This window comes from Fulmarus glacialis, unplaced genomic scaffold, assembly GCF_000690835.1.
Source record: "Fulmarus glacialis isolate BGI_N327 unplaced genomic scaffold, ASM69083v1 scaffold44048, whole genome shotgun sequence".
Taxonomy (NCBI): Eukaryota; Metazoa; Chordata; class Aves; order Procellariiformes; family Procellariidae; genus Fulmarus; species Fulmarus glacialis.
Window position 1 is genome coordinate 29,245 of NW_009229701.1, and position 25,085 is coordinate 54,329.

The 25,085-nt window shown below is 38.8% G+C and overlaps 1 protein-coding gene across 1 annotated transcript in view; it reads right to left on the reverse strand.

The window, feature by feature from the left end:
- Positions 1-24,996, reverse strand: part of FAM169B (family with sequence similarity 169, member B) — a 38,663-nt gene extending 13,667 nt beyond the window's left edge. The window contains exons 1-5 of the mRNA XM_009583949.1: positions 24,840-24,996; positions 12,462-12,595; positions 9,575-9,674; positions 2,832-2,917; positions 1,067-1,241 (exon numbers count right to left, since the gene is read on the reverse strand). Of these exons, the coding sequence (XP_009582244.1) occupies positions 1,067-1,241; positions 2,832-2,917; positions 9,575-9,674; positions 12,462-12,595; positions 24,840-24,996 (652 nt within the window). The remainder of the gene's footprint in view (positions 1-1,066; positions 1,242-2,831; positions 2,918-9,574; positions 9,675-12,461; positions 12,596-24,839) is intronic.
- Between the last annotated feature and the right edge of the window lie 89 nt (positions 24,997-25,085).

Here is a 25,085-nt window from a genome sequence, read left to right on the forward strand (position 1 = left end):
GTGTGAATAAGGATTTTGCACATCCCAAGGCAGCAGAAGAGCAGAACATCTCTTATTGTTGCTGGCCTTTGAGACTCTGTCAGAGAAGGCACCTTCAGACTGTCCTCTGGAATCCAAAGCAATCCATACCTGTACAGCTCTCAAGCTGTTTCTTATTCTCCCCTTTTGGACAGATGGCTACTGATTGCTGACTTGAACAATACATTTACCTCCAAAGATACCAACTACTCTACGTTTAAGCTGCTGGTATCAAGATGACACCCATGAACCTTAAACACAGCTAACAGGTAACCAGCTCCTACCTGGGGGTATGTACTCAACTGCATGCGTGGAGTTATTCTAATGAAGCCTTTTCTACTCTAGACTGGTTAATTGCAATGTATCTGCATTAATACAGATTCTGCATTAATACAGATTCTATTTAATAAAAGACCTTCACTAAAGCTTACACTGGTGCAAGTATCCCTAAAGAATCAAACACATTGTTTCTTTTCTACACTAGTTAATCAATTAATGATGAAATCAATTAATCGTCATCCTTTAAACTGGGAGTACCACAACTGGACAAAGCATTCCAGGACTGATCTAGTGCATACACCTTCCTCTACACAACCCAGCCACTGCTCCTTATGCATCCAAGGATATTGCCACTTCTCACCACCAGCCATTCCGAAACACCGGTTTTCCACTGTGAACTCTGCTCCTTTTTTCAGATATCATTCTTTCCAGGATGCAGTCCTCCATTCTGTGAGTAGGCCCTACATTCTTTGTTCCTAGATGTACGACCTTCTACTTGGCTGCATTAAAGCATATTTTATTGGAATAAACCAGTACCTCAGATCACTCAGTGTAACTGAGAATAGAGTTTGGAGCCATCATGTTTAAATGAAAGTAATGTGGATGGCTTCCAAATTCTGGGAAGGTTTGTTCCCCAGATTCATTCTGAGAGAGATTTGATATAAAAACGTAAATGAGAGCCAGGATTATTTATACTGAAAGATAAACAAAAGGATTACATTTCTAGCTATTAGGAACCAATGGAAATGTGTCTCTAAAATGATCTTACCTTTCATCTTGACCGAGTAAAAGGCAACAGCCTCGCCATTTCTCCAGAGTATCTTGGCACACTCGGTGGCAGAGTGAGGTAGAAAGAATGCATCATTAGCTGAACTCTCTTCCAGCATTCCAAAAATAATGTAGTTCAGAACAAAGAGGACAATCCTTTCTCCAAATGTCTGGACCTTAGAGAACAAACAAAAACAGACCAAAGAAAAATGAAGCAGAGAATAGTATTTTGCGTTTCATAAAAGGCTTCAAAGTTAAAAGGGGCTGGGAAGGAGGAGGTCAGGAAACATGTATACTTAATTTGGGGAAAATACCTCATGAATTGGTTCAGATAGAATAACAAAAACAGTTTTTCCCAGTGTTCCACCCTCTATCCAGAGGGCATAGAATAATTTAGTAACAATTTATAAAGCTTGACATATCTCCTGTTGTCACAGAGAGGAATTCTAAAGCAGCAGGAAAAGAAGTATCTTGACTGTAGTCACAGCGAACTAGTCACAGATCTGGAAACACGATCAAGGTAAATCTAATCCTACCTAAAAGTGAAATAAAGACAGGATTCACTGTGTTATCCTGGTCACCTCTGCCCTATTACCTGTCTTGCCACAGCATCAAAGAACTTCAGTGGGCCAGGACCTTACTGAGGTAGACACTATACAAAACAGAGAATAAATACAGTATGTCCCAAACAGCTTATAATCTAGGTGTAACATGAACAGTTTTTATGCCATGCTTCTTACTAGACAACCAACAGGACAGGGAGAAGGAGAAATATAAAGGAACAGATCAGATTGGTCATCAAGGTAAAAAGTGGTGCCAACAAGCTTTATATAAATGCTGAAAAATAAAATGCGAGTTTCTACAAATAATGACAACTTACGTCTTAGCAATGAGCTAGAAGGGGCAAGTTTTCTATTTTCAGATATTTTTTCATTCTCTGTTTATACAGCAGATGCTTGAAAGCCTGAAAGCCTGTGTTTCTGCTCCAACTTCTATCTTGCAAGGATTTGTATCTCAAAATCCCTCCAGTTCAGTTATCCACAAAAAGCCTACTTAATTCAGCGAATAATTAAACTCTATGTATAGCACATATTAGGGAAAGAACCATTAAGGACCAAAGCTGGACACAGAGGGTTGGGTAGGAAATGGAACTGACTTTAATAGCCTCATGGCAACACAAAGCTCACATGCAGTAGGCATCTGACTTCTTAGTTGAAAACAGACTACAGGCTACCCAAATCTCTCAAATTATGAAAAAGTAGTTGTATCCTACTAAGATAATTTATTTGGAAAAAGAATTACAGATGTAGAAACTATTAAATAACAACCATTTCATAAAATGAACACAATATAAACATTATTCAAGACAAAAAAAATCATAACTAGCTAGATAAGACATTGTTCCAAAGGTTAGTAACACCTCCCATCAGACAGTCAGTCAAGCAACACTGTAACGTGAAGAGTTATTGCTAATGCAGTAATTCAGGTTATCTGATTATTTCTTTAGTAGGCAGTGAGGGTAAACTAAAAACAAAAACTAATAAATCCCACAGATGAATCATAAACTGCATGCACAAAATTGTTTAGAGAGGGTTAATGTGCATGTCACTGTGCAGTGGGAGATATGTGAAGTACTTGGTGAGCCACATAGCCCAGATTCCACAGGTTATAAAGCATGAGCTATAGGAGACCAGAGACAATTACACATGATTGTTCTAGCTGGAAAGTTCCAGGGTAAAGGCAATTGTTTAAAATAGCACCCTTACCGAAATTAACCCATCTCTAGAAGGATCAGCCGTCTTTACTACATCTTCAACAGGCCACCAACACCGGTTCAAATAAACTGCCAAAACTACAAAAAGAAAAAGACAGGGGAACACATTACCTGCAAATAAATACAAAGTTGATTCTGAACCTTTCCACAAGCAGCCTCAGATCTACTTCTCCCTCTAGCTGACTCCAGTTTGATCTGCTGTGAGACAGCAGAACAACGACTGTATTTCAATTTCACCTCCATGTCCCTTGATATCCAATTTTCAGTACCACACAAGGCATCAAGTGAAGGTAATTTTTCTCAGGAATTGATGTGACTTTGGTGTGACAACCTGTGTGCGATATGAATAAAGCACTTCCTGCATAGTATCTGTTCAGTAGCACAGTAAGACTGAGTGGCATTTGGGACAAAGAGTGCTACCTATCTAAAGGTTACATTTTTGAAGTTTCTTTCCGACTTTCCCCTGTCCACATGCATACATGCCTGTATTTGCACCCATGCAAGTCAAACACAAAAGTTTTCATATCCGCTTTATCAAACAGCTTTTCAGCTGCCTATGTGATTGACTTTCTATACATCTGTACCTTTAGAGTACAGACTCATAAATCCCTGCATGGACAGATATTCATGGAAGTTCAAACGCATACAGAGAGGTTTCTATCAATAAAGGAATGTAATATGCACATATAAGTAAGATACACTTCACCCTGAAGCAAAAGTGTACGACCAACCTACATATCAGTCAGGTCCTTGTATAGGTGCTATGCAAAACTTGCACCCCACTTCTTCCCATCCTTCCTGAATTTTTCACATACGCAGAAACAAGTATTTAAACCCTACCCCTACATGTTCATCTATAGAATTCATTGCCTGCCACTAGATTTACAAGAGAAAGACTGAAGCAGCAACAGTGACACTGAAATTGCTTCCAAGCCCTGTTCAGAAAGAAGTTTTAACACAGGGTCATTTCAAAGGATATAGAATAGATTTTAAGGGTTTAGATTAGGGTTTAGAATAAACACCGAAATTTGATCATTTATGACCACCAACACATCAAGCAGCAAATATTTCAGCAAAAAGTATCCGTACAGTGGTGACATCCACCTAAAGAAAGTACATGGCCACAATTTCAGGAGTGCTCAAGAACACCAGTATCTTTACTGTCTTCAAATAGGGCAGCTAGCATCCCCATTTTTAGACAAAAAGATAAAATATAATATAGGAAGTATGTTGTAAAGAACAGCATGGAGTTCACACCTCTTGAGTCCTAAGAGAGTGCACCATCTACTGGTTTTCTAAGCTACCCAACCAGGGACAAATATAAGAAAGTTAAAAACCATCTACGAGTTAGAGGGAAATTCACACAAAAGAAAGTGAAATGGCTTTAACAGGGTTCATCATTTACCTGTTTTAGCCTCAGGTTATACAAATGTTGCTGATGCGCACAGGTTAGTTTCCCTTTTTGCCTCAGCCTCTACCAGCTCCCACTGGCTTTAAGGCTGGAGATTCCACTTAGCTAACTTATATTTCAAATAAATTATTAAAGCATGTGCCAAAAAACGTTACACTTTGTGTACTGGGTTAACAATGAAGAAAGTATCACACGCAAGGGCAGATGCCTGTCTATAGCACCAGATTCAATTCATTAAATATTATGCACTTACTTGCATGGGAGTTTCATACTCTTTCTGTGATGGATTCAATCTGTTCCCTCAATCCCTTCACTCTGCTTTCAAATGCAAGCAGCACTGCTCCATTACACATCCATGAAACATGCAGCTACAAAGGGAGCTGAGTCAGACAAAGGGGACATAATGGGCCAAATGCTGACTTTAATGGGAGCCTCACAGAGGTTTGGCACATAGTTCAGACACATACAACACACATAGTAAAGGTCAGAAAAGTTTTTTAAATCTTTGAGGAAAACAGCAAGATGCTTGTTCTAAGGAGCTACTTTTATAGAACATTTACTGTGCTATTCAATAATTTAAATGTGTGGAAGGGAACACTAGTTGACATAGCAACTGTCACATCACATTACTTGAACAACCTTATCTATATGGATGCCTTCTTTGAAGGAAAAACATTTCTCCAGATTTCACACAAACATATGTACTTTGCTTTTTGTTATAATTTTTCAAGTCAACATCTGGTCCACAGTTAAATCTATCCATGCTTCCCCATGCTCTCATTTTGGTTTTATAATCAACTTTGAGCAACACTATTTCAAATGCAACCATGTTTTGTGAGACCACATGTTCCTTCACTCCCCTTTCCCAGCCTCGTTGTTCTTTCCAAGACATTCAGTTATGTTCACCTGATCATAAGAGATCAAGTTCTTGCCAACAGTAAGTTACACACATCACCTGAACCCTGTGAATCATGATGTACACTATTACAATGATCTTGCAATTGCAAGACTTGATGTGCTTGATCTTGCAATTGCAAGACTAGGTGAAATGGATTAAGTCCAATACATTTCAGTTCACAATTAATGGAGTATATACATGCTCAGTTGGGTGGCTTGCCCTGTAAGCACTAGCTTGCTAAACCTCAGTACTTTGATCACTTGCAGTCAGACAAACATATTCAGAGTGTTGCAAGAAGCTGAGAGCCTGTGAAGCACACGATTCCATACCACCACGGGTATTTGGAATACAGTACTGAAAAACACTGAGTTGAATTAGGCACTAAGCACAATGCAATTGTGATTATGAAATGTCTCCTTTTGCTAGGCAAACATGGATTCCTTCCCAAACCAGGTCTGGATTATATTTTTACTTTCTAGGCTATGCTGGCCAAATGTTCCCACACTGGTGTGCAACTATTTGAATGAAATGTGCACATCAGGACTTTACACACAGAGTAAAGCAGAAAAATAAAAGCAACATCCAGCTTGGTGGTTCTTTTTCCCCAGCCTTCATCTGAATTGCTGAAACGCATCCCTCAGTCACAAACTAAAGGCAATGCTATATATGAAAGATGTAATTTGAGTTTGTTTAATAAATACAGAATGTACCAGTTCTTTACCTTAGATAAAGTCATCTTTACCCTAATTTTGGCAGTATTTCAGATTGATGGTACACTTACAGAGCCTGCTTTTGCCAGATTTCCACCTTGGAAGGACAATGGTAAATTTCCCCAACAAGTAGTTCCATCCAACCGAACCGAGGTCTGTTCTGATAATGGAGCAAACTCACAGATCCTACATTAAACTGCATTCTGCAACATTGACAAACCCTGAATAGCTGTGTCGCCCAGTTCCCTATCTTTAAAATGGAATACGAGCATTTATCTCTCTCTCCTAAGAGTCTTATCGAAATAAATACATTAAAGCTTGGGAGGCATGCAGATGCTAGAGTAATGGCAGCCATTCAAGTATCCAAGATAGGTATCTTTCCTGCAGCCAATTACATTTTCTTCTACAATTCGAGTTTTACTCAGTGATTTGTTGCAAATGTCTTGTGATAAATGTTCCATGGCATCCAACAGTTATTGTAAATTATTATATACAGCATACAGAAAATGCCACAATAGGGTATGTTTATTTAGTGTTATAAAGATGTTAATCACCCATGCTATGCTTCGTAAGCCCTTACAACACAATTTACATTCTCACAAAAATATCTGTACAGATATACTAAGAGAACAGAACACTCAGTCCATCAAAAATAAATTAAAAATGCTCCCAACCAAGCCCAAGTCCTATGGAAAAGCTACCATATCCATGTTCTCTTTGAAATATGCAGGTCTTTTCAGACTACAATCTACACATCACTTCTGGACAGCCCATCTGATCAAGATGATCAGATATAAATCCCAGTGTTGGAATCAACCCCTTCTTTAACCTATGTTCAAGAATTAAATGCCATCAAACTTTAAAGCTCTTCACAGGCAAACTTGTAGCTAGGCTGCTAAATATATTATTTTTCCAGAGTCTAAATTATTAGAATTTCAAACATAAATTATTAGATTGACAATATTTTATTTGGGAATTCTGGGAAAATAAGTATGTTACAGTGGATATTATTTCATAAGTATTATATACATCATTTTATCTATGCAATACTTTACTATTATAGACATAAACACAAATGAAGCTGAAAGAGGAAATCCCGTCACATATGAACATCAGACATACAAGGTGTACAGCTTTCTCACTGAGATTAAGGTACTGCCCAGGTGTGTGGTTAACCCCAGCAATTGTTAAGGCTTTGTACAGAGTTCATTTTAGGGGGTGAGGGATGTTGAGGATCCACCAGGAACAAAGATGGAGATGTTGGAGCGAAGCTGAAGGAACGGATGGAGTCAGGGACAGAGCCAGAGAAGAGAACTAAATTGAGAAGTCTCCAGCCAGAGTTTTGGCAGTCACTAGAACCACCAGAGCAGACGAAGGTTGTGGCTCTCGGGAGCAATATGATATGGTCTCAGAGCATCATTTGAGCTGTGGCAGAACCAAGCAATGAGGATTCTAACACTTCTTGCTGATTCACTATCCACACCAGGACCTGAGAAGTACACAACTAAATATGCCCTACACACTTATTAGCTGCATCTTCTACTCTGTTTCCAATTGCTTCTCAGTAAAGCACCTCGACCCCAGCATATCCTGGGACACCCTTGGCTGCCTTCCCCCACTGGACTTCAGAAATGTCCAAATGGATTGCAAGAGGAAAAATCAATGGGCCATGTTTGCATTAGCAAGACTAACACTAACAAAACTGAATTCACAGAGCAAAACATTTGGTGCAGAGAACCTGATGTTCACAAATTCTAGCCTGGTGCTGAAAAGTAAAAGAGGTTGGGGCTCATCAGTGTGCTTCTGGAGTGCATCCTCTAATTTCATTTCAGCCAAAAGTAAACCAGCTCACGCACTCTGAGACTGCTCCTTGATATGAACTGAAGCACAGTACATGGGGACAACCAGGAAATTTCCTTCTAAGAGCACTCCTGGTGTGAAGTAAAACTAAAATGCAGACGCACCGGACAGCACATAAGAAAGAGGAGAGATCAACTACAGCACGATTTTTTTGCCTCTCCCATCTGGATGAAACTCGAGTTCACAAGAAAAGTGTAAAGCTCAAAGGAGGAAAAAAAATCATGCAACCTGTTTAGTGTTTTAACTTTCTACCCATGTCCTTAAGTAACGATGACTGAGTTAAAAAATATTGCTTTTCTCTGAAGGAATTGGTTTTGAAACAATTTCATCTGTTCACTGGTCAGAACAAAAGGTCATATAGGTAAGCAAATCCAGATGGACTTGCCACATTAACACAGTCTGCTGCCTTAAGAGTCAATTCCAAATCTGTTGAACTGTGGGAAAAATATTTGGACAAAATACTTCAAATGTATATACCCATATGTATAGGTGTGCACACATATATACACACATCCCAGCAGACTTTAGAGAACTAATGAAATTTTATTAAAACTCATCTAAAGAAAAAAATCACGTCAGTCAAATTTGATGTGTGTAGGAAGGCTGGCCACAGATTTATAGCATATAAAATCCAGAAACAAGAACTTCCAGTAAAATCCTTTAAATCATACTTTTAAAAGAAAATATTAAAAGCCAAATGATGTAGGCCTTACTTAAATAACTAGACTTACTGATCTCTTTGAGACTGTTTCTGTGACTATGGGCTGATGACTCAAGCTAAAGTTTTGCAAGGGGGTCACAGTAGTCAATCAGTCTGTTGTTTATAATGTAATAAGGTGTTTATTCTGCTAGGTTTAAGCTTTTAATGTAGATAACCCATTGCTTCACAACAGCTCCAACATGCCTCTAGGTGGGTCGCAACCTGGGCTTCTGCTACTATGCAACTTGGAGTCAAGTTTCCCGTCAGTGACAGTGGTATCAAGAGTTGTTAATTATTTTACATTTGCATTTTTTCACATTCCCTAGTCAAAGACACTTGCCTAAGAGAGTAAGTAGGAAGAAATCAGGCTGTGTCTGAAGATATTGCGATCCTGATAGCAGTAAGATAATACTTAGATACAATTATTGATCAAATCTTAATAACGTGTTCATACTCTACACAGTGACTCATGAAACAGAAACACCTGTAAGCACATGCTGACTTCTGCCTGTAACACAGTTGCAGTGTATCCTTGTCAGGCTGACACATGGCTGTAATTGGAAAACACCAGCAATACTAGCAGTAAGCAAGGCAAAGCTGGTAGAGTTTAAAGAATATCTTGGGAGAACTGCCAAATAAAATGGACTTAACTCAATTCCTGAGCATGGTCTCACTCCAAATTTAGCCCTCACACACCAGTACTGGAAATAGAAAGCAATTAAACCTACGACTGAAGAAGATATCATAAAGTAAAAATAATATGAATAAGAATCAATAAGACCTAATACAATTTCACATATATATTTGCTCTTGTTTAAGGATTTCAGAGTCGTATCCAAACTATAATGCATTAAATTTAACATCATCCTGAACCAGAAAAATATTACCCTGTTGAACAAACTCAGAAAGAAAAACAGATGATTAACAAGGTGCTTTTTCAGCTACCAGCAGAGCTATGCATAGAATTTAAAAGCCCTGATTGTCAATCCTCCCTTCTAATCAGTAGCTCACCGACACAAATCCCTGACAGGTAAACTGAATCCACTTCATATTCAAAACAAAATCCAAAATATTTAAATATACAAACAAGCAGACCATCTTAAAAGTAAAGAAAGTACAACTACTCAAATTTCAAAATATTTTGACCAATTCTAACCTGTCTCTTTATCCTTTGGATCAGTTAACAGCAACATTTTGTAGGTAGGATTATTTCGGTAGAGAGGGACAAAACACACACAGGAATCTTCAAGTTTAACCTAAAAAACAAACAAGCCCTGTAGCTGTTTGTACTGCAAAGTTCGCGAGAAGTATTTCATGTATTAGATGCACTTATATGTTTTACTAATATGCATGGTACAAGCTTAGCACAAAACTCTCTCAATCCTGAACTTCAAGGCACCAAAACATACATAATATTCTAATATTATCAGTAAGTAATGTTAATTTAAACGAAATCAAGCTACCAAAGTTAGTGAAGACCTTAATGCTGACTTACTATGATTAGTACACAACCTGGCTTTGAACACTGTTACATGCAGACAAATGGTGTTATGAAAGACCAGGCACATCAAATAAAAACAAATACAACTTGCACTTCTTACAGCATCGTCCAGCTGAGTACTTGTGGTGTTTTGCAAACAATGAACTAAGCCTCAGGGTACAGGGAGTATCAAAGCATTAGGGCAGTGCCTGGGCAGTTTATCTGTGAGGCACAGGGAGGGTAGATAATTGGCACAAGGTGGTTATGTTGAAGGCAAAGCTAAAATCAAAATGCAGCTCTCAAGCTCTCAGTCTTAGACTAAACTTCTAAATGATGTGACTTACAAACACAAAATTACTGTGCTCAAACAGCTCTATATGCATAGAGATGACGATTTCCATTTGAATATTGCAAATGCTCTCATGTAAGCTTAGGTACAGGCAAAGAGCATGCATAATTTAGCACAGTATGTACTGTACTTTCAAAAATCTGGTCCATTGTGTATGTGTGGGTGTGCCTCTCTCTCTAATTGCACCCATTTGTCAGTTTGCTATGAAACTCAAATCAGTCATGTGATACATTTAGTATTTCTTGGTGCATGGAAAGAGTAGTATGAATATGGATTATTCAAGATAACAACTTTAAGTTGAAACCAGTATTCACTATTTTATGAGTGCCAGAATCCTGGGATCATCTATGTGAACACTGGACTCCAGGAAAAAAACTGAAAACTGCCCGAAACCCGTATTCACGAGCTTCCGGAAATCTCAGTATGTTCTGGGGATTCAGTCATTCTTTGAATGCTTCAAATATAACAGCATTGATGTCATTATGGCACCTGGGAGCGTTACTATAATGAAAAGGCCAGTACTATTTCCAGTACTGCTATGATTGTTATTTTGTTTTATAAGGTAATGTGCACTTTCACATGTGCTAACAACATCAGCATGAGCCAGCCATGGTTTTCTGTGTATGAACGCTGCCAATGCACTTCCATCCTGACTTGCAATAATCCTTGCTATTTGTGTACTGAATGCTTGACCAAAGACCATGCCATACCAAAAAGAAGTTCTGTGACCCGAGCAAGTGGGCTGACAGCCACTTAACACTTGCTAAATAATTATTCATGGTCCTGCCACTTGAAACCTGCTTTAATTCAGATGTACAGAGGAAAAAAAAGCCTGGTAACTACAGCCATTATCCAAACACCAAAATCCTCATCTTGCAGGTTGTAAGTATATAATAGAGATTGTTAGCTGAGATGTCCACTGGGGATGGAAGCTTTACCTTATTACATTTAATTTATTTTTAATTACAAAACATCAACATTCTTCGAACTATTTATTATAGAGTCTAAGGAAAAAAACAATACAGCAAGAACATTACCATTACTTATGCCCTTGACTAGCTGTCTGACTGCAGATTAGATTAGACCTGAATTAAATGAATGCGAAATGTGTTGCTATGAGACTCAAATCAGTCATGTGATATATTTAAGGTCTGATGATAAGCCACAAAATCAAGACAGTTCTGAACCAAACGCCAGAAGTCCAACTTTAACTGATCTCACTGTCTCTAGCTATTGCAGGAATACACACAGCGCTGCTTGGGATTTTAACTTACTCTCCCTTCTAAGAGAACAGCAAATGAGCCTCTCAAAGTACAACCCGGCATGAAAGGCTGAGGTAAGGACACAGAAGCCCTAAACTGGGGGATCTTTGCATTTTCAGGTTTGTTTGTATTTAACCCTACATGGTCCACTAGAGGGCATTAGAAGAGTATTTAAAGCTAGTTACATTCACGGCTCAACGATGAAGCTACCCACCTGAAACAGCGTTTTTCTGGAAACCACTGCATATTATTTTCCTAAATTGTAGCAAAGCCACCGTATTCCAAACATTTATTTCAACCAATCCACTTACTGGTTTGATAATACAATAACAGTTAGCCCAGCATACCTTTTATGATCTAGAAAATGCTGAGAAGGAAAGGTTTCATCGGTTGACTGAAGTCAGAATTTTTAATAGGCCTGCTCAGTCATCTCCAATGCATTCCCCCCAGGTGGCTCAGGAATGGACCCTACAGCATCGGCACCTACAGTATTTATACCATGTATCAATCACATCTGATCAGAATTCCTTTGGGAGAACCCATATTCAAAATTATCAATATAAGTATTGGAAAGAATGGAAACAAAAGATAGACTATATCACAATACCTGTGTAAACTGCACAGTAGAGGCAGAATATAGAGCTGCGCCATGGTATAAACGTCTATCAAATTCACTTTTGATTCAGTGCTATAAGGAGGTAGGTCAAGATGCAAAGTTCAGCTAAGTACTTCAAACCCTCATCCACACTCAGAGGGTTTTAGACTTGTAGTTTAAGCTTATCTCTCATTTGCAGCATGCAAACTATTTGAAATAATGCAGAATTTGCTGATTTTAAGAGATTTGTAATCCAGCCACACCAGTTTACCCCTATTCACAGACAGACTATGAGCACAACCAACAAACGAGTTTGCAAGTATCTAACTTGCAGTATGAAAAACATCAGCCTACTACCTCCTCTCCTCCAGGGATCAAAAAAACATCAGGAGTGGACAACGATTTCTTCAAGAGTTTTTCACAGTATGTTTCAGCATCTGCTTGCAGAACCTCTGGATCTCCTGCTAACGTATCTACCAAGTAAAGGCAACCTGTAGTTAAAATAAAACACAAGATACTTTTACTTTTTAAATGAACTAAGAAACATGAGTTTTAAAACCTCAGTTACCCCAGCAGCTGCTTGGTGTAGCTGGGCCCTTATTGTTCCCATTAGAGCCTTTTGTATAATCCCAGTCTAAAATAGTAAGGCTGGTAAAAACCTATCCATATGTTATTTACCTCTTGACATGCAATTTTACAAAGTAGAACCATGACAGCATCAAATCACATTTGTCTCCTTTGAATTCAACAAGCACACTCTCAAATTTCTCTATGTGTAAGTAAATGGCTTTAAAGCTGAGAAGAGAAAAAAAACTTCTTCAAAACACAGCCTGAGTTTTAGTACTGTCCAAAAATATAACAGGAAAAGAATTCCAAAGCTTCCACTCCTTCTTGGAAGACTGCCCCTTTATGGGTCAGTCTATGATCTGTTATATATCATTAGTTTTCTCTTGAGTAACTTCAATTGGGCACTTTCACAACAATGAAACAATATTAAATATTAAAATATTTGCCTACATAAGAGTTCCCAAAATAGTAACCACCATCTTTTACGCATCATAACTTTTAATCCATGTGACTCAATGCTGAAGGGTATCGGTATTCATGCAAGGTATTTGTTAATCGCATGCAAACAGAAATTACATACATCTGATGCCTGTTACCTAAATGCAAAGTCCAACTCAGTGCTCATGAGGAACCAAGCAACCTCTTTCTGATATAACAAACCAGACTGATTGGTGGCTCATCACCAGCTCAAGATAAAGAACACCAGAAGAAATGGGTTAGTAGTCCAAATAGTATTCTGCCAGTCTTCTATCATAGGAAGGAAATAGTTTCAATTTAAGAGGCTTTCACCCCCAACTCTTGTAAGCCCCAAACTGAGGACAAAATCTTCTACTGCACTGCTATAGTTGGAATCTTAGTTCTAAATCGTCCATTTTTAATCATGGTTTGCTCTCACATGGCAGTTCCTGTGACCCAAGTTTAATGTGAAATAACTGCACTGATAGTAAGTGCAAAGCAAACGGCTGAGACAATGAACAGCCTTATGAGGGCCATTGCAAGAACTGTCTATATTAAGATTCAGAAACTATGAATCATGAAAGTACCATATTAAAAATGATACCTTTCCATGTAAAAGTAGGAGCATGGGATTTGGAATACCAGGTCAGACTATTCACCCACGGTCCCACCATCCTCCCTCTGGCAGTGATCAGTATCTGATTCCTCAGCAAAAGGGTAAGAAACTAGAACTGATAATTCACCACCTCCCAGCACTGCTTAGAATACTTTAAATACTATTTTCCTGCCCTTATCAGGCAGTCAGCTTACATCCTGAAGCTTGACAGCAAAGCTATGTAGTCAGAATGCTGAAGAGAAGCTACTCTGTAAATGGTTTTCATAGTATGTTTGTATGTGACAAAATGGGAGAGAAAACGGGAGAGAAAACAGCATTGCAACACTGGCAAGTTGAGCCACATTATAAAATCCCAGCCAGTAGTTAGCAGTGGCAGTTTTCTTCTGCAGCGGCCTTCCCCAGTGTACTGTGTAACACCATCAAGCAAAGAAGCCATATAAGGGAAAGAAATTAAAGATTATTATTAAAAACTTTAGTAATTTACTGAAGTAAATTTACTAGTAAATTAATTCTTTGCAAAAGAGCAGCATGTAAGACTTAGCACAAAGAGAAATACTGGCCATACTAATAAATACTATTCATGAGATCCTGCTTACAAGGCTACATCCTGCCACTGTTAAGCCAAAGCAACTTAATAAGCACAATCATGTTTTCTCCTCACTGAACAAAACAACTAGTACCTTCAAAGGTACACTAACTGTCTGGTACATAATACACTTGTATTCTAAGGTAATAGTGACCATTTGAAGGATGAAATAATGTCACAGATTAAATAATGAGGCATTAGAGAAAACTTCTGATCAACTTTCCATTAATACAGCTTTCCACGGAAGCAATTTTTTTCTCTGAAAAACGCTTTTAGACTTCCAGTTAACTTGTCTTTCCTGTGTAATACTCTGGAAACGCCCAAGTGAGTTAGGAGCACATATTCCAATAAAGGGGAAACCCAAAAATTTTTCATGAAGAAAACAAATCTGTCTTGGCTTCTGTATATAAGGTGGGGGGGAGAGAGAGAAGCGAGAGTGAGGTTCCTTTAGGGATAATACGGAGCAGAAGTCTAACTTTAGGTACCCTGGAGCATCCTCAAGAAGTCAGTTGTGCTAAGGCTAGCTTTTGTGAATACCCCCCCAAAACTTGCACACCCATACACATACCACTAATACTGTTCAGCTGCCATAGACAGGAGAAAAATCACTAGTTTGAAATTTTTTTTACATTAACTAATGTGTTTCCCAGTTTTCCCCAGTACAAAGTGAAGAAATTTGCCCTCCTGTGTATGTCCCTTTTATGCTTTTTTTGTATACAGAAACGAAAAAACACCTCCACAAAGTCTAACCATAACTATTGTTATTAGGCATTTGACTACAACAATAATTATTGCTGGTAGGATGTTACAAAGGTTCCAAAATCAAATGCAAAATAATTTGTTAACTTCGCTTTAAAAGAAAAACAGCGCTGTTCTCCTGTGAGTGCTTCAGTCTGAGGCCCCTATCAGCATCTTGGGATACCAAAATTGCGAAGTTCCAAGGACAGCCTTTTAACCTAATTTGAATTACAGGATTTCATTTGAATTTGATCTTACCTAGTGGCAACAAAAGAGCACATTGTGGCAGCCAATCTGCTAGACACCCAGCGAGCACTTCTTTCAAACAGGCAATGTGCACAAAGGGTTACCATCTGGGGGAGGGAGGGAGGGAGCGAGACGGGGGAGCGAAGGGGGGCAGGAGGGGTGAGTCATAAAAAGGGGGCCTCTTGCTGCAGCCACAGAGGAGGGACCATAAACCATAAGGAGAGTAAATTTAGAACGGGAGGCCTACTGCATTAGAGGGATTCCTGACATTCGCGATGAAGTGGCTGCCATCTTAACTAGCCAGAGCTGGTAAACAAGGTCAAGACATCATCTAGGCGGATTCTACGGCAGCAGTGACAATGAAGGGTTTGCAGACAGGTACCTGACTTTGTCTTTTACAGGGCACCGGCATTCAGGGCGGAGGAGGAGGAAGTGTATGCAATTCCACAGAAAAACTTATCTAGAGATAAATAAATGAGAAATCTGAATGGGCATATTTCCATTTCAAGCATACAGAATAGATTTTAAAGGAAAAACTAACGCTGCTTCTGCTTCTTCTCTCTTTTGTTTCCATGGAGCAGTCTGGGCCACATTCTCAAGCGAGGATGTGTAAGCACATCTCCTCTCACTCTAGTGATCTGTCATCAATTTGCACTAAGAATCTGATTTTTAGAGTGAAAAGCTACAGCTAAAACCAGCTATACAAACAAGCAGGCATTGCCCATACAACTCAGTCATCTTTATGAGATACTACCCTCCTGCACCTATAGGTACCTCAGCTCAAAACATCATGCAACTCTGCCAATAAGGCATAAACCAAGGCCCTTGTTTCAGTCCTGATCCCTAAACTCAGCTTTTTCTAAACCCACTGCTATTCCACCTCCTCATTTTCTCGCAAATAGAGAGCCGAATTTTATGGTGGTTTCATAAAGTGGACAAATATCTTTCTTGAGAGTAGAAGTCGGACAAAGTTCAATTCACTTATGATCCAAAAAGATCAATATGTGGGAATCCAGATAGATCTGATTAACATGCTTACGTTCTGCATCAGGTAGATAAATAACAAATGCAATCACAAAATAGAAGACAATATTCTACCTTAAACTAGAAATTAATTTTTGTAGATTAGAGACAGACCCCCATCATTACAGATTCAGCAAGAATTTCATTCTATCAGTTAAAGTAAGCAGGAAATATTTTTCCATGGGCAAAAGAATTTATTCTCAATACAACAGAAAACACATGGTGCACACACTCGTATGTGAAATTCCACAAGTGAAACCACAGACTGCTGTAATGCCCAAAGGTAAATGACATGCTTCAATCTAATCAGTTATTCTGAAGGGTTTTTTTGATGATCCTTCTATATCCTCTGCAACTAAACCCTGTGGTGTAACAGAAATAATTTAACTAGACTATAGATAACCACAGACTTATCTCATTAATATAATGCTATAGCAATTCAAATCACCATTACATCCCTCAAACTCTCTTTCACTAGACTAGTCATTTTAGTACCTATGTATTAGTTTTACTATTTTGCCATTATCTAACAAATCAGTTACAACGTGGGACAATCAACTCTATCTCTTTGTAAGGATGTTTTAAATACTCATTTAGGTTTCAAATTAGTATGTATTGCCAAGATACTTAAGTCCTTTTTGATCATGAACCCAATACAAAATTTATTAAACAAGAGATATTTGCTTTCATTGTTAAGAATTTTCTATTCCTGCATTCATATGTAGCGTATTAACACTGTTTCCTTAAGCAAACAAGTTGGTGATGCAGTTTTTTCACACTAGACACACAATTGTGTAGATTAAGACACATTAAGGTATGGCTGGTACTCCCTGGAAAGACTTACTTGTTGAAAAGCCCATTTCAGAAATCTGTAAGAGCATTTAGGATGCAGCCAGATTGTAAAGCAAAATACATCAACCTCACTGTAGATGAAGCATGAAAAGGGTTATGTCTGAAGCGAATTAATCATTTATCCTACAACTACTTTTTCATGTTTTACAAACACAGAGAATGATACTACATGCATCCATTAAGAATTTTATGTTTACAGTAGAGCCATCAGCCACCACAGGATTTGTATCTGGACTGTGCATCTTTGTACATTCGTGCAAATTTGTGCGTACTTTTACATGTAAGGGTATGAAAAATACTTCAGTGTGATTTCCAGTGGTGCAGAAACAAGATAGATAAAAAGAACCTAACATTTCTAACTTTCAAGTGTCATTATTTTTTATTTACTTTTGCCATTTCTAATGCTTGCAATAGCAGTACTGGTTTTATTTATTGGCTTTACTATTGGCTTTATTTTCATGCCAATATATTTCACAATAAAAAAAAAGCTTCAGCAGATTCTAAGTGTTTCTGACAGTACTGTGAGGTTTTTTGCCCAAGAAGTATTTTCCCTATTTTTTTTTAATCAGAAAACGCTTTGCAATATGAAACAAACATACGTGCAGCAACACAAAAAGACTGTGTATCATGTCAATATTTAGGAGGGAATGTTCTTCTAATTAAACCAGGCAACTGAGACCAGAACTCCTAAGATTTATTCTTAACACAGGTGTGTTTTTGTGGCCCCCAACAAATCACTTCATCTTCTGTCTGGTTTCTTATCAGTTAAGCGTATGTCTTATCTACCAGTTCAAAAGGGTGTTTTCCTTATCAGTGCCTCTGAAGTCACAACATAAAAAACCAAAGAAGTCATATAACATAAATTGTTCTCTGTTCTCCTGTGGACTGTCACTGCCACACTATGGCAGCACAACAATGACAGTGTCTAGCATCTAAAGATAACTTCTTTTGCCCTTCTAAATCGTGCACATATAGCGAAAGTGCTTTCCATTACCCTCTCACAGGAGTGGGAGCTCTGTGTTAAATAGCAGTGCTTAACATCAACTCTTCTCCTTTCCTTCCATGAGCTTGAACAACTCCATGCATGTGGTTATCATTAGACAACCATATTTGTTTAACCTTTCAAAGGAAGGAAGAGGTCTTTGGCACGTTCCCGGGAGTACATGCAGAACCTGACTCTCATATCCTGAATTTAATTGAGCAAGTACATGTCAAAAACCCAAGTTCTAGTGTAAGTTAAATTTCAGTATCATAACAATGTGTGGTGGCAATGGAGCTAGTGGGCAAATGCCGTGGTGCGATACCTGTCCAACATGGCAAGGCAGCTCTTAACCACATGCTGTACATCATTAATGAAAACAATGTTCTTCTCCACTGCATTGCTTTTCACCATTACTAATAGAGCAATCACTCTTGGAACATAAAGGATGAAAAAAATGCATTGGCCTTAACAGGTTCCTATGTTTCGATCCAAAAATGCCATTTATATATTACTTACTATTCTATCACAATTCAAATGGCAAGAAGGGCTTCAGAAGACAAACTAAATACAAGTTTCTGTCTGTAAATAATTTTCTGCTGTGGAATCAATAAATGAAGGCAGAAGGGAAATAAATAATTCTAATCCCATTGCCAATTAAGAAACCAAACAGATTAAATAGATGAGTTCAGCTGTAGCTATACATGTGATTACTGCAAATTCTGTCACTCAAATGGAGGGCAGACCAAATGTTAGGCATCCCAAATGCAGGATGCTATCATATTAGCCATCCCATTCCCGCTAACACATTTTTACTACTGATTTCAGAAAAGGGAAGAAAAAAGCTTTAAGCATACACATCTATTTAGCAGAATGTACATGAGCAAAGGCAGAGACTAGACAAGTCTAATTATGAAAAACGTCAACCACCTTAAATTTCTACTCACTTCAATGAGCTCTGAAGGCCCTCAGAACTTTGTATGACCAGGGTCTATAAGCCACATGTGTTATTTATTTTCCAAAACGTAAAGTAATCTGCAGCTTATGAAATGGAAAAAAATAGACAAGGGAATTAAATAATTGATTTAAGTATTTAGCTCTTTTTGGAAAAATATCTAGATGAAGCCACGTTATTTAAAATGTTTTCAAATCTAGAAAAGCAACTGCGTATTGAAGGGATCACATAATGGCATTAATCAACTCTAACCTGCAGTACTCCTGCACTGGAAGATCCAGCAAACAGGTTCCAACTACATCTATGTTCCCTCGGATGGATCTTTAGCAGTGTTAACTTACAAAGATAAAGCCACACCCAAGTCATAGTACAGATAAATTAAAATACATCTGTGTAAACAGGCTACCCCCTGTCCTATTATACACAGAATGCACATCTGGACTGGCATATTTTGCACAAAGCTCTAACCTAATGTAATTGAAAAAAGCTGAGGTATTATGGCCCAGAAACAGACTTTATAAATAAAAACTGTAGCATACTGTTAAACCATGGAAGTGCTACCAGCTGTAACTATGACATATCAGGAATTCATACTTCTGCACATTTAACTCTTTTTCACAGAGCTTAGATGTAAAAAAGAAGGAGGGAACCTACAGCATAACTCAGAGAAGATGTAGTCCTGAATAAAAGGGACATTAAGGATTGTAATTAATTAAGGCTTTAAGGTTCATGTTCATATCAGGTTTTCCTCAAGGAAATTCCGTTGATTCAGTGGGATTGCTGCTAATACCTCTGAACCTGTGAACATCAGAATTGAGTTTCTAATATGTACTGTTTTTCATACAACCAAGAGATGGGCAGAAATGTTCCTGGAAAAGTCTAACTTCAACTACTGAAGGCAGTGGTATGGATTTCCTTGCATATGTAAGAAAAAAGTCTAAATTTGTCAACTTAATTATTTGTCTACCCCGTAAACAAAATAAAATACACAAGTTTTCCAAAACGACTGTGTCCATATCAGGGGCTTCTTCCAGCACAGCTATGTCAGTGCTACATCTCACTTCATCATACTCGTAGCCAAGAAAGTTATGCCAGGAGAAGTTCATATTCCAGGCCTGACGTCAAATTACAGTCTGAGTCTCAAAATCCAAGCAAAGAAGAAACGGAAGGCCCTGAATGACACTGAAATATATCACTGAAGTATTTTCATTATTCAAAGAGGCTGATTTGAAAGGAAAATGACACAAAAGATTCCATGAACATCAACAGAGCTTTTATAAATCACAAATTCAAATGTAGATAGTGGTAATTCAATTCTTTACAAAGATGGAAGATAGAAAGGAGGATGCATTGGTCAAAACTCCACCTATAACTTCAGGGAAAAGAGGAAGACAATGTCTCCCATACTGATAAACAAGGAATAGTGAAATGGCAGGAAATGGCAGGAAATGACAACTGAGTTTGGCAAATGGTCTAGCATGAACATGATTTCATCCCATGGGGAGAAGCCAGACTGCCAGTTAGGACAGTTTCAGAAAATAGCCGTATTTTAAGACCAAGGAGCATTTAAAATTATTACTGAAACACCCACTGTTACAACCCGGCACCAGGGCTAGTATTTAAGTACCACATTAAATACATTTCTCCGTTACTACCATCACTCAAAGCAGGTGTGGGAAACCTAAGGCCGCACTACACACGGCCCTTATCTTCATTCGATACAAACTATGGCAGTATGTGTACCTGAAAGCCCTGGTTTGCTATCAGAAAGGACAATTTTCCCCAAACAAACGATGTAGCAATGGAAATATGAGACAACTGTGTAGATTTTTAGGGATACCAGTTTCAGATACCGCATAATTTGAGTTGCAAGTGCTTTACACATCTGATAAATCTACTGCTCCCACCAGTAGAGTGCATAAGTCTGCCTAAGAAAGCCCAGCAGCCTTTCTCCAAATTACTTCCAAGGAGCAATTTGTACAGCCAGACTAATCTCAAAATAAAGCAATTAATTTGAGAAAAAAGGAAAGAAACAAAAAAAACCCCTCTACCAGTAATTTTCACTTTGCTACATTTGTTATGCAGCTGCAAATTAATACGTCACCTGCACTAGCAATCACAAGCCTCTTAGCCTGTCTCAGAACTTGCTTTAATAAACAGCTGCAAGTAGTGGAGGAAATATGTAAACATCTCACTTGTTTCTCTGTGCCATTGTGTCAGCTATTCTACATGTCTTTGAAGGTGCTCCAAAATCAGCATGGCTCTGCTTTTCCCTTTTTCTCCTTTTGGGAGGAGGAAGAAGCAGAGAAGGAAGGACAGGCTGGCAACAGAGGGCTAACTCTGTGCTTGCTGTGCTCTTGACAGTAAGGCTGAGATTGTTTAAATTCAGTTTACACAGGCTCTTCTGTAAGGACAAAAGAAACCACTGCTGGTGGTTAAAAATGCAAAAGGTTTTGATTGTAATGGCCTGACAATCAGCCAAAGATATGACCAGGGGGAAAAACACAGCAAGGAAGCTATGACCAGAATGGAAGAAACAAGGAAAAACACATGGCTTGGCTTCAGAGCAGAAAATTGACTTAGGCTTTGCATAAATGACAGCATACCTCCAAGCTTGCCTGATCCACAGTCTGCCTGGAATGAGAACATGTAGTCTAAAAGCAGAGCCTATTAAAAGGCATAATGTTTCTAAACAGCATCTGTTACGTACTAATAAGCATTACTTAAAGGACACAGGCCTTAAATTGCTACCAAACGTGCACTTATCTGAAACTGCTTCAAGGCAATCATTATAAAAATGTCACATGACACCATGGGAATTTGAATAATATAAAATGTTTTTATTTAGTTTGGCTTGAAATCATTACGCAGAAAAAATATGGAGGCACTTTCTGAGATTGTGAAACTGTGCAACTTCACAGGAATGAAACACTAGCAAGAATTACATCAGTGGAGCCATTTGCCATCTGTTGTCAGTAATACTATAAAGACCAGCCACCAGATAGCAGTTTCAAAGGTTACAAACACAACATTTTTAAGCATTCACAGACCTCTCAGGTCTCTCAGTAAACTGAGCGGGACACAGTTTACTTCGGATATGTGCGACCTGAGGGTCTGCCAATTATTTTGCAAAGACAACACACCAGAACTGTGAATTGCCACTCAAAGTGTTTGGGAGTCTCTCAGTACGCAACCATTATACCACACCAGCCTGTTCTACATTGGTTCTTATAACATACTCACAACCATAATGTCTGCACACCTTCCACTTGCAAATTTAAAGCGGCTAGACTTTCCCTTCTGTTGTTTGCTTTCTCATACTTTCCCCCAAGCGAAGGAGTGTATTCACTGCAATGCTATTATGGAAAGGGACTCAGGTTTGTTTGCTGGGTTTTGGACTGTATTTTTGCTTTGAGGGAAGTAGTTAGGATTTTGTTTCCTGTTTTCTCTCCTTCTAGACCATAACTACATATTTATGTTAAAGAAAGCCAGGTTTCAGTAACTTGACTTACCTGTGGCATGGAAAGCGAGGAGGTTATGACAGCCCTTACCTCTTAGATACACAACACTCCTCAGTCTGAGTAAAATTCTACCTGTTCCATATATGAGATTTTAATTATACTGAAGGAATATGGTTGTTGATTCATCTCACCTTAGAGCTTTGAGTTGCTTTTCTAGATGTGGGGGCCACGTTCATGATATATAGCGCTACCCAAATTTTGTGGTTCCACCTTCCAGGCTGCTGACCTCCTGCCTGTAAACTGATTAACATGGAGGGCAGGGAGATTTCCATCTTCCTAGAGAGACAGATGGAAATTTAAGGCTTCGTTAGTGCAATTGTTAAACTAGATGTACAGGTTCTCATCCGATAATTAACTATTTCTCAGGCTCCAGAGTTGTATGTACATTGTTACTCACTGAACGTCCTTCCTAGCCTTGCTGTTAGATGGTTAACACATACAAACCTGACTTTCAAAGTGTTCTAAAATTAAAAAGAACTTGTGACAAGGCTGAATTTAAAACAAGAACCTCAAGTTCTAGGTCAACAGCTGGCCTGCTTCTGGTAAGGTTTGCCTAGGACCTATAAAGGGGCTTAGAAACCTGGAAGTATAAGCAATCTTGCTCTATGAAAAAGTTACAGGAACAGACCTCAAGACCTAGTTGTAGCACCTCAATTAGAGCACGACATAAACTGAAAAGCACCATTTGCACAAGAAGAGCTAATGGCTGACTCCAAAAGCTCTTAAAGTGTGCTGTATACTCAACCTATTGCCAAATGTTCCATAATTATTTTAAACATAGGTATATCCAATTAAATAACTAAGCCAAAACTCAGACAATACCTAAAAACAATGGCATCTGTTCCAAAAGAGGAAGGGGAAGGAAAAAGAACTATTCTAAACACTCAATTTGAGAGTAATGAAAAAGTCAGGGGAAAAATGTAGACATTAACTCAAGTGCCCAACAGTACAATGTTCGCTTGGACATGAAAAACCAAGTCCCATTCATCTAGAGATATTTTATTTAAAACCATCAGCAGAATTGAGAGTCTTCCAAAAAAACCCAATAGCATTATTACAAATGTTTGACTTTCATAAGTGGCTGATAGGAGGGGAAAAAATAGAGCAATCTGACTAGGGCGCATTTAGCCATGAGCAGCCAGAGGAACTAATGAACAACATCATCATTTTACTGAAGGGGATGAAGTAGGTGCTTTAGATAAATGGCAGCAACTTAAAATGCGTTTCAGAAGATAAATTCACTTTCTCTCCATTTACCTGCTAGCGTGACAAATTAAGAAAGAAGAGTATAAAAACAGAGCATAACTGAGGTGATGCAATGGGCCCTTATCCAAACAAGTGCTTGAACAGAGATTCTTGGAAGTGCTCCTAGTCAAATACAAACCAGGAACACTACATATGCCAGACTCCCATGGAAATCCATGGTGGAGCATGTGCAGAAGATCCACCTGTCCTAAAATCAGCTCCTTTACCAAGCACTAGGAGCACTGCCATCTGGGAACTAACATAATGCCTGTTCATTTCAAAGCAGTGTAAGTCCACCACGTACTGAATGGCTCAGTTCTCTCTATTGGCCTCTGCTGGGCAGAGCAGCTCTTTGCCTACTGTCAGAAACACCAGTAAATTAACTTCTGCTGAAAGGAGATGAGGGGTAAGTGGCTTTTCTCCCAAAAAAATCATCATTAGAGACCACGTATTTCTTGTTCTACAGTCAGCTCATGATCACCAAAGGAAGTTTTTACTTTGTAAAGAAAGGGTAAGTACCCTGCAGTATAGAAAGCCTTTTATATCTCATCTCTCCACCAAAATAATCCAGCTAATTATTCTTCTGTGGACAAGAAACAATGTGTTAACTGCTCCTTTTGTTCCTGTTAAACCATGCTTCTTTTGTTAAACTATGTTTTTGCTCAGTTTGGGTAAACACTTGCTGATGCTGCCTGAGATTTGGCCTTAAAAATGTAGAAGTATTTTTACACAGTATTCCCTCTGCTCTTTAGTAGTTCTCAAGTGCTTAGCCATTAAAGTCCCAAACTCGTGCACCTGTGCTGCGAGACCTCTAGACACACACTGGAAACAGGCCTCTGGAGATCAGCCTTTCACCAGCATCACCTGCCGAGAGAGCTGACAGAAATCATCAGGCCAGTTCCTCTCTGCTTCAGGACAGGTTTGGACTAGCCTAAAACCTGGAAAAGTTACCTGTACGCTTGGGAAAAGGGCAAAAAACCTGTAGCAGCCTGCTCTGGTTGACCCTGCTTTGTGCAGAGGGGTCGGACTGGACCATCTCCTTCAAGCGACCCTGTGAAAGCAGGGCGCTGGGAGCATGGCAAGGAAGAGCCGGGGCTCGCCCGGTCATGACCGCAGGCAACTGAGCAAAGTTTTCCTGGAAAGGCCCGAGTGTTTGGCGGCGTTTTGGCCGCTTCTGGAAAGCCCACCGCGGTGCCG